Source organism: Myotis lucifugus, unplaced genomic scaffold, assembly GCF_000147115.1.
Source record: "Myotis lucifugus unplaced genomic scaffold, Myoluc2.0 scaffold_8, whole genome shotgun sequence".
Taxonomy (NCBI): Eukaryota; Metazoa; Chordata; class Mammalia; order Chiroptera; family Vespertilionidae; genus Myotis; species Myotis lucifugus.
Window position 1 is genome coordinate 12,478,187 of NW_005871056.1, and position 9,398 is coordinate 12,487,584.

At 44.5% G+C, this 9,398-nt stretch overlaps 1 protein-coding gene across 11 annotated transcripts in view; it reads right to left on the reverse strand.

The window, feature by feature from the left end:
- The window catches only part of RBSN (rabenosyn, RAB effector), a 33,601-nt gene extending 24,895 nt beyond the window's left edge, over positions 1-8,706 (reverse strand). For 9 of the 11 annotated variants that reach the window (XR_002827996.1, XR_002827993.1, XR_002827997.1 and 6 more), the window contains exons 1-3: positions 8,596-8,706; positions 5,645-5,963; positions 248-388 (exon numbers count right to left, since the gene is read on the reverse strand). Coding sequence is in view for 6 of the 11 variants with exons in the window: in XM_023749621.1 (XP_023605389.1) it covers positions 248-388; positions 5,645-5,792 (289 nt within the window). In the remaining 5 variants the exon portion in view is untranslated. Of the gene's footprint in view, positions 1-247; positions 389-5,644; positions 5,964-8,595 lie in introns of those variants that run through there. The other 2 variants (XM_023749624.1, XM_023749626.1) reach the window with 2 other exon arrangements.
- Positions 8,707-9,398: the final 692 nt, after the last annotated feature.

Sequence of the window (9,398 nt, forward strand, 5' to 3'; positions counted from 1 at the left end):
AGAGCACCCATGGGAGCACCCATGGGAAGCATTTAACGCAGTGCCTAACACAAGGGAGGTGCTCAGCTCATTCTTGTCCATTTTCTCCCTCTCACTACACTAGGCATAAGGTCCACAAAAAGCTCAGACCATTCTGGTTTGCTGATGCCTCCTCAGCCAACTCTTAAGACATTACCAAGAACATAGAGATGCTCAATAAACATTTGCTCAATAAACATTTGCTGAATGAGAGAAGAGAATTTCTTACCAAGCTCCTGGGGTTCCCACATGTAAGGATCAACCCCTCCATAACTGAAAGACTCATATCCTTGGGTCCCTGACTCTGCTCGGTCATCTCCTTCTCGTTTTAACAGCCTGTTCTTTGCTTTTTTAGCCTTCTGAACAAGACCTTGAAAAATAGAAAAAAACACCATAAATGAATCCATAAAAAACAGCCAGTAAAGAGTGGAGGGAGATCTCAAAACACAAGAGTTAAAGAAATAATTATGCTTTATATAAAAAATGCTCAAGTCCTAGCCGGTTTGGCTCAGTGTCCGATAGAGCATCGGCCTGTGGACTGAAGGGTCCCAGGTTCGATTCTGGTCAAGGGCACATGCCAGAGTTGTGGGCTCGATCCCCAATGTGGGGCTTGCAGGTGGCAGCAGATCAATGATTCTCTCTCATCATTGATGTTTCTATCTCTCTCCCCCCCTCCCTTCTGCTCTGAAATCAATAAAGATATATTTTTTTAAATGCTCAAGAAAATTCTGGATCCCAAATAAAATACAATAATAAGCATTCAACCACTATACTACAAATACCAGAACAATCTATTCACTTATCAGTATTAGCAGTAAATGTAAGAAGTCCAATTAAATAAGTGTTAGAAACAATTTCAGTGAGGGGACCAGGGTAATGGAAGTATTTTTTTCTATATCTTAATTGGAGAGGTGGTTACATGAGGATATACAATTTTCAAAACTCACCGAATTGTATACTTAAAAACTTATGTGTAAACTAAACCTCAATTAAAGTTTTTTAAATCAATACTAATGTATTTACCCCAGGGACTCATGAGTAAACACTTCTTGTTTACCTCCAGGATGAGATTCAGCCAAACCATGATCCTTGGGCTACGTTCTCATAATGCTTAACTGTACATAGAATTCTTTTTCCTCTACTCACTTACCAAATGTATGTGTGAGAATATTGACAAAAAGCTTCAAGAAACAGATATAACACTTAAAACACAACACATCTAGTGGTAAAAAAGAGAAAATGAATGTTTCCTGAATTAATTCCTTTTATGTACCAGGCACAAAGTAAAGTACTTTCTTCCCTTTTTTTTTTGGTTAATCCTCACCCGAGGATATTTTTTCCATTGCTTTATAGATGTTGATGTTTCTCTCTCATTGATGTTTCTTTTTTTAAAAATATGTTTCTGTCGATTTTAGAGAGAGAGAGGGAGAAGGAGAGACAGAAACATCAATGATAAGAGAGTAGCTGCCTCCTATATGCCCCCTACTGGGGATTGAGCCTGCAACCCAGGCATGTGCCCCGACGGGAATTAAACCGTGACCTCCTGGTTCATGGGTTGAAGCTCAACCATTGAGCCACACTGGCCTGACTTATCGAGATTTCTATCTCCCTCTCCCTCTCTCTCTAAAAATCAATAAAAACATATTAAAAAATAATTTTTTTAAAAAGAGAGAGAGAGAGAGACATCAATTGCTTGCTTCCCACACATGGAGGGGATCAAACCTACAACCCAGGTACATACCCTTGACCAGGAATCAAAACCACAACCCTTTGGTGGGAGGATTGATGCTCTAACCACTGACCACACCAGCTAGAGCTAGCAAAGTACTTTCAAAATACCTTATGCCAGTTCATACTCACATTATGAGGCAGGTAATATCCCTACTTACAAATGAGGACATGACATCAAAGAGGGGAAAAGATCAGAGCTTACAGGCACCAGGGTTAGAACTGGAAACCTCATGTCTGAAACAAGAGCCTCAGTTCTTCCGAGCCAGCATTGATTTCAAAACTGTGCCTCTGCAGAAAGGAGTTCAGCCACCTCAGTTGAGGTGAGAGGACCTGCTATCAAAATAGAACAACAGTCAACTGGTGGGAAAAAGAATTCTCAAATCTAAGTTGCTCTCATAATGCTCTTAAATCTTGGGTACCTGCTATCCGTTTCTGCCACTAGAATCAAGTAGAAAATATCAGATTTAATACAATATGACCATAGCCCTGGCCGGTTGCTCAGTGGTTAGAGCATCGGCCCACATGGTTCGATTCCCAGTCAAGGGCAGTACCTCAGTTGTGGGTTCTATCCCCCACCCTGGTCGCAGTGCATGTGGGAAGCAACCATTTGATGTTTCTCTCTCTCTCTCTCTCTCTCTTTCTCTCTCTCTCTCTCTCTCTCCCCACCTCCTCCCTCCCTTCCACTCTGTCTAAAACAATGGGAAAAATATCTTCAGGTGAGGATTTAAAAAACAAACAAACAAAACCACTCCCATAGCTTTTCAAATGTAAATGCAGATATGGAGGGGCTTGGCAGGGGTGTGTGTGTGTGTGTGTGTGTGTGTGTGTGTGTGAAATTAACAAGGTTATAGACATGTCCATTCAGGCTAATAAGCAGATTCTTTATCAGTCACTCTAGTATGGCTTTCTCCAACTGGAAAAATAAGGTTCTCCAGAGCTAAAGGACACCCTCTAAAATATATCAAGTAGTGTTCTTTACAACAGGAAAGAGGAAAGTACCTGATGTAACAAAGGGTTTAGGAGACAGGAAACTGGAGTTAGAAAACATCAACTCGTTTTTGCAAACAAGACTAAACTGTGTTGAATTAAACAGGCAGACCATGCCCTGTAACCTTTAGGAGGCATAGAAAAACCTGGCGATCCCACCAGGGTAGGTGTAGCCCTTCAAGAGGGGCCAATTAAGAACAAGCCCATATGATTTTAAAAAACACTTACAAGGCAGAAGCCAAAGTTAACTCTCAACCACCTTTTCTTCTATGTAGCTGTGCTAAACTAAAGTTGAAACGGGGCTGGAGCCCAAACCCACTGACCACTTTTTAGTAATGACAAGTTTATATTTTATTTAAACTGCCTCCAAAACCTGAAACCAAGGTTCACTCTTTTGGTTTTAATATTTCATTTGCTTAAATTAGCAATGTCATAAAATTTCTAAAATAATCAAAAGACCAAATGGGGAGGTGTTCCTCTTCTCAAAGAATTTCTCAAAAATCTCTGATATCCATCTTTAAAACTTTATTTTCCTGATTCTGAAATAGAGAAAATTACAACATAATTAACCCTTTGCACTCCGAACCATTCTGGACATTGGCTACCAGCTACTCGATGCTACTTTGCAGCGGAAACGTGCATTTACAGACCCTCGTATTATTTAGTATAATTTTGGAACCAAGTAACGTATTATAATGATATTGGACTTATATGAATTGGGTGACATCAAGGAATGTATATTTGCAAAAAAAAACCAATATTTTATTGTTTATAATTTTGTACAGTATGATAAGTTTTGTAACACTCCCCAATATGCATTGCAGGCTGATTAGTGCATGTTTGACAGTAATAAGTGGTTTGACGCCTGCCACCAGGTGTTTTCCTGTTAGAACACACAATGCAGTCCCGTTTTCTTTGTCCCACATCGGGAATATGTAGTTTATTGTTGAATCCGACACAAAACCGGCTGACATTTCTTGTATATATCTTAGTAATTTTACGATATTTTGATTTAATTTCTTGTGCCATTTCAAGATAAAACTTCAGGGAAACATGCATGTCTCAAAAAGTTGCGTTGAAATAACTCAATTCCCCGTAATCACTAATAAACTGCAATGTCCCCTGAGAGGGGACATCTGAGTGATATGCTAGAATTCCGATGTCCCCTGAGAGGGGACAGCGGAGTGCAAAGGGTTAAGAATTCTTCCCTGACTAAAGAATGCTTAACTCAATCTCTTAGTAGAGATTGAGAGGGGAGGGGGGTGGTGGAAGGAGAAAAAACAAGTGAATACTTTGAAGTTTCTTTCACAAGGAACAAAATTTCCACTCTATTTAGTATTATTTAGATTCTCATATCTATTATTCCCTAAATAATCTTAAATATTTTTCCTCTAATAAACAGGGTATTATAAAAGAAATCTGAGGACATTCTATAACCTCTCTACCCACTGGCATCAAAGTATTAGTGATATCACAATATATGACCCAGTTCAGCTGATGCTACATCTGGACACGCATTGAAAATCATGGAGGCCCTTCAGCTGTCCAAAGGAAATTTAGATAATTTGTTTGTTTTCCAGCTGCAGTATATGCAGTGATGCCATGTGGAAGGAACAGCATTATTAGACTTACAGGTGATAGAAGACCTGGGTTCAAAGCCTAGCTCTGCCAATTCCTCTGTGACCTTGGATAAGTTATGCATCTCTGAGCCTCACTTTTTCTCTGTAAAATGAGACCAACCACCTTGTTGCAGGGTTGCTAGGAGAGTCAAATGAAATAACGTATGCAAAAGAACTCTGAGAACGTAAGTGCAAAAGTTGGGTGTTGTTTTTCGTGGTTTTTTGTTTTGTTTTTTTTTGGGGGGGGGGCTTCCTAATGGTTATAACTCTGCACCAGCCTCTACAGTCAGAATCCAGCTGGTCCATCACAGGCCTCAGGATTTTGAAAATGTTTTACATTGCAATGTATTTGGACAGAAGTTATAAGTGTCAATGTTTTCAGCAACTCTTTTTTTCTGAACTAAAACATGTGACATAGAGTGTGACTATTTGATTGGAGGTGCATGTGATTCACATGTGTGGAGGCCAAAGTACACTTAGGAATACATGACCATTCCTTTCTCCCACCCAAAGATCTGTGAATATAGCATCCAGATCCTTTGTCTCATTGCCTTCAGAAATGCTACCAGCTGTAAGCAGGTTAGTGGAATCACTAAAAAGTGAGTTCCAGAGCAGCTGCATTGTATTTAGGGATTCGAATCTGAAGTCCAGGAAATGAACACTACATATAGTCAAAATTACTTGGAAAAATTCTTTCTGCAACTCTCCAGGACCTGAGTCCTTGGAAGCTCAAAAACCAAGTTTTTAGGTTGTTTTTCTTTGTTTTTCAACTATGACCTTCCTTTTCCTGGGCTGCAGGGGACAAGGTCTAGTTGAAGAAAGAAGGATGGCAGGAAGGCTTGAATTTGTGACAATAAGTCAATAATGTGCCTCCACTTTCAAAGCAAAGGAAAGGAATCCAACGCCAAAACCCTCATAGGCTGGCAGTTAGATAATTTAAACAGCCTAGCAGGAGACAGCAGAGCACAGTAATTGTGTTTATTAGGTTCAAAGCCTAGCTCTGCCCAATTGTGTGCCTTTAGGGCAAGTTATCTAATCTGTGTCTGATACCCTCATCAGTAGAACTGGGTTCATAGGCACATAGCTATTGAGAGGATTAAATGAAGTTAATATACAGGGAGACTTTGAGCAATGCCTGGCACATGGTAAGCACTAGATATATGTTTGTGACTATTATTATTAATTTATGATTATCATGTTCTGGTGGCAACATGGAAGCTGATGAAAATTATCCCATGAGTTAAAGCTCCCACCGACAGAATGGGATAAGCAAGATCCTCCCCTCTTACTTTTAATTTGCCCTTTGACATCATGGTCTTCCCCGGAGTGTTCTTCCTCATAATGTGTCTGAAGCTGATAGAAAGATTGCAGGTCCTTCAGGCACAAAGGGCAGAGGAAGCCTTCCCGCACTTCCCCTGGGTCATCCAGAGAAGCCATGGGAGGTTCCCTCTCAACCCCCACAATGCAGGGGCCTCATGTCAAGAGTCAGCCTGATTCCTCCACAAGGAACAAGGCTCCCGCAGCATTAGCTTAACCAAGCAGCACACAGATGATGGGGAAGTGGCATCATGGCCCTGGACAGGGCTTCCTCTCTGGAACACGAGAAGCCTTGAGAAAGGAAATAAGAGAGGGGGGTTAAGCCAATCAGGCAAATTAGCAGGAATTGAGAATTTTCTTCTCCCCCCCGCCCCCCACAATTCAATAAGGGTCTTTAATGTTTGCTCAGCAGAAGTTTGAGAACACAAACTGCTTTCTCAAATCCTTAGATGAAAACACAAAACCTAAGATATGAGAACATCACAGGACAATGGAAACTCAATAAAGTTGGAAACACAGATTCTTGAAGCTAAGAAAGGAAAATTCAACTTCAACAGCAAACACAATACTAAGGCAATTCTCTAACATTTGTTCCAAATGGTCCAACGTCAGAAAACTGTATAGCCACAGGGGAAATGTCTGAAGTACTTATCAACAAACAGAAGTTTTCCTTCGACTCTCTGTACCCTGAACATTTATTCAACCACAAACATCAAGCTCTTGCACCTGCGTTAAAAAAAACGCAACAATTAGAAAGATTGTGTCTGCCCTAATAAAACCAAACTGAACAAAAATCCCAACATCAGTGTAAGGAGAGCATTAGAAACCTAGTGGTCAAAAAGAACAATCTTGCCCTGACTGGTTTGGTTCAGTGGATAGAGCGTCGGCCTGGGGACTGAAGGGTCCCAGGTTTGATTCCGGTCAAGGGCATGTACCTTGGTTGAGGGCACATCCCCAATAGGGGGTGTGCAGGAGGCAGCTGATCGATGTTTCTAACTCTCTCTCCCTCTCCCTTCCTCTCTGTAAAAAAATCAATAAAATATATTTTTAAAAAAATCTTTTACTGATTTTTTTTTTTTTAGAGAGGAAGGGAGAGGGAGAGAATCATCGATGTGAGAAACTTCGATCAGCTGCCTCCTGCATGCCCCCTACTGGGGATCAATTGAAACCCCAGCACGTGCCCCTGACTGGGAATGGAACTGGTGACCTCTCTGTGCATGGGATGATGCTCAACCAACTGAGCCACTCGGGCAAGAGCAAGAAAAATCTATTTTGTGTTTTATATCTGTACAGCACTTTCTTTCCAGTGAACTTACTAGATTTTATAAACCAGTAAGTGACAGTTGAGCAGGAAGCCTAATGTTCTCACTGCCTCAAAAATAAAAAGACTAGCCCTGGCCGGTTTGGCTCAGTGGATAGAGCGTCGGCCTGCGGTCTGAAGGGTCCCGGGTTCGATTCCGGTCAAGGGCACATGCCCTGGTTGTGGGCTTGATTCCCCAGGAGGGGACGTGCAGGAGGCAGCCAATCAATGATCCTCTCATCACTGATGTTTGTATCTCTCCCTCTCCCTTCTCTCTGAAATCAATAAAAAAAATATATATAAAAAACACAGCACACAATAACGATTTTAAAGACTAAAAAAACAAAAAGACTTGGTGCTTGAACAATTTAAGGCTTAACAGTTACATTCTCAGTTTTACTGGGCCATGGCAAAGTCACTTCCAATGTCACCTCAGAAAGACACCCAGCCACGAGGAGAACCCAGACAAAACCATCCCACAAATGCAGAGACATTCCTCCCCCAGAGCTCGAGGCGAGGGCGAGAGAGAGAGAGAGAGAGAGAGAGAGGGAGAGAGAGAGAGAATGTACGACCTTCAGCTCTGGGTGGACTTGCCCACAGGGCCCCTGAGGAGGGCCTGCCTGGCGGGTGATGCGGGGCAGGGTGACAGGGGCCCAGAAAATAAACAAATGGCACACCGGGCCCCTGTGTTTTCCTTCCGGTGAAGAAGCCCCGTGACTGACGGCACACAAGCAGATTTCGGCCCCTCACCCAGGCGGTCACCGACACATCAGCCCAGCTCCCTCCCAGCCCGGGGGTCCTCTGGGCTTTAACCTGCGAGCCCCTTCCTTCCGGGGCGCTCACCCCGAACGACCGCGAGTCACACACACACAACCTTCGCATCAACCCGGCCTCAGGGTCTCAGGAAATGCCCTTCACCAGGGCCTCCTCCCACCGGACAGGGCAGCCCCTGTCCTGCTTCACAGCCCTGAGCTAAGTTTTCCCCACCAGCATATCCGCAAGGTCTAGCCCAGCGCCTGGCACAAATCGCGAAGAAATTCAATGAAACTCTAAGACCCTGTGACCAAACATCACCGTCAACCAAGCTCTATCACAAAGCCCCAAACCAGACCCCACAACCATAACGTATGCGAGTCCTCAAAATAACACACAGCCGTCTTGCTCCTATCCCACCAGCTCGAATGCTACGCGGCCACATGCCCACCAGGCTACACATCACACAGCCGCATTCATCACGGCCTCAAAGTCGCACAAAACCCGCCTCCACACGAGTAGGCACAGGCGGCAGAACCACACACAACACGGAAGACTCAGCCCCACCGAGCAGACATGACAACTCCACACACCACACAGACCCCACACAAACTCAGGCCCCAACACCACCGCCCCTCAGCCACACAACCAAACACAACTGCACACGCCCCGCGTAACCACACAGCCTAGCAGCGCCCACCCAAGGCAAGCACCCAGGGGCGAACCGTGCGGCCCGAAAGCCACATCGCCCACCAGGCGCGGCACACCCACCACAGCCACACCGTCCCACACCCGCGCGCCCGCCCGTCCCCGCGCCGGAGGGAGCCGCGTCCCTTTCCCCTGAGGCCAGGCCTGGCCGGCCCTCTGTACCCGGTCGGGCTTCCGCGGGCTCGCAGGCCCGTCCAGGTCTCCGCCCAGGCTCTGGGCCTCCACGGTTTCTCACACAGCTGCGGACGCCATCTCCATCGGCGGCTCGGCGCTCGGCAGCAGCACCTGCGGCGGCGCGGAAACCGGAAGGCAGGCTGAGCGAGGAGCGCCGAGTCCTCGATGGGCGCCCGGCGGCTTCCGCGCAGGCGCCGTAAGAAGACGTTTGGGCGTCCCAGGTGCTCACGTTCAGTGCGTTCAAGTCAGCCCCTACCCCTCCTCCCCTTGAACAGGTGGGGAAACTGAAACGGGGGTGCAATGAATGAGGCAGCAGGGTCGGGGTGGGGACTTTACACCTGCTACCCCAACCCCAACTACAGTTCTAAATTAATTCACGTCAATTAAAGTTCCCGAGAGCTAGAGATAGAAGGAATATTCGGGAGAGTTGGAGGATGTGGAAAGAAAGACCCGTGTTAGAACCACAGGAGAGTGAGGACTTAGAACGAGAGGGAGTAAACGTCTGCAGGGTGTGCAGTATGCTCAGATCTGGCATTTTCAAATGCAGAGCAAAACCATTAGGGGAGGGGGAATTGGAGAAAGGTGGTCAGAAGGTACAAACTTCTAGTTATAAGATATATAAGTAGAAGGGGTGTCATGTGTAACAGGATGACAGTAGCTAACACTGCTGTATGATAAGAGTAACCCCTAAGAGTTTTCATCTCAAAGAGATAAACGTTTTTTGGCTTTATTTTTATTGTATCTATAAGAGAAGATGGATGTTAGCTGAATCTATTATGGTAATCATTTCA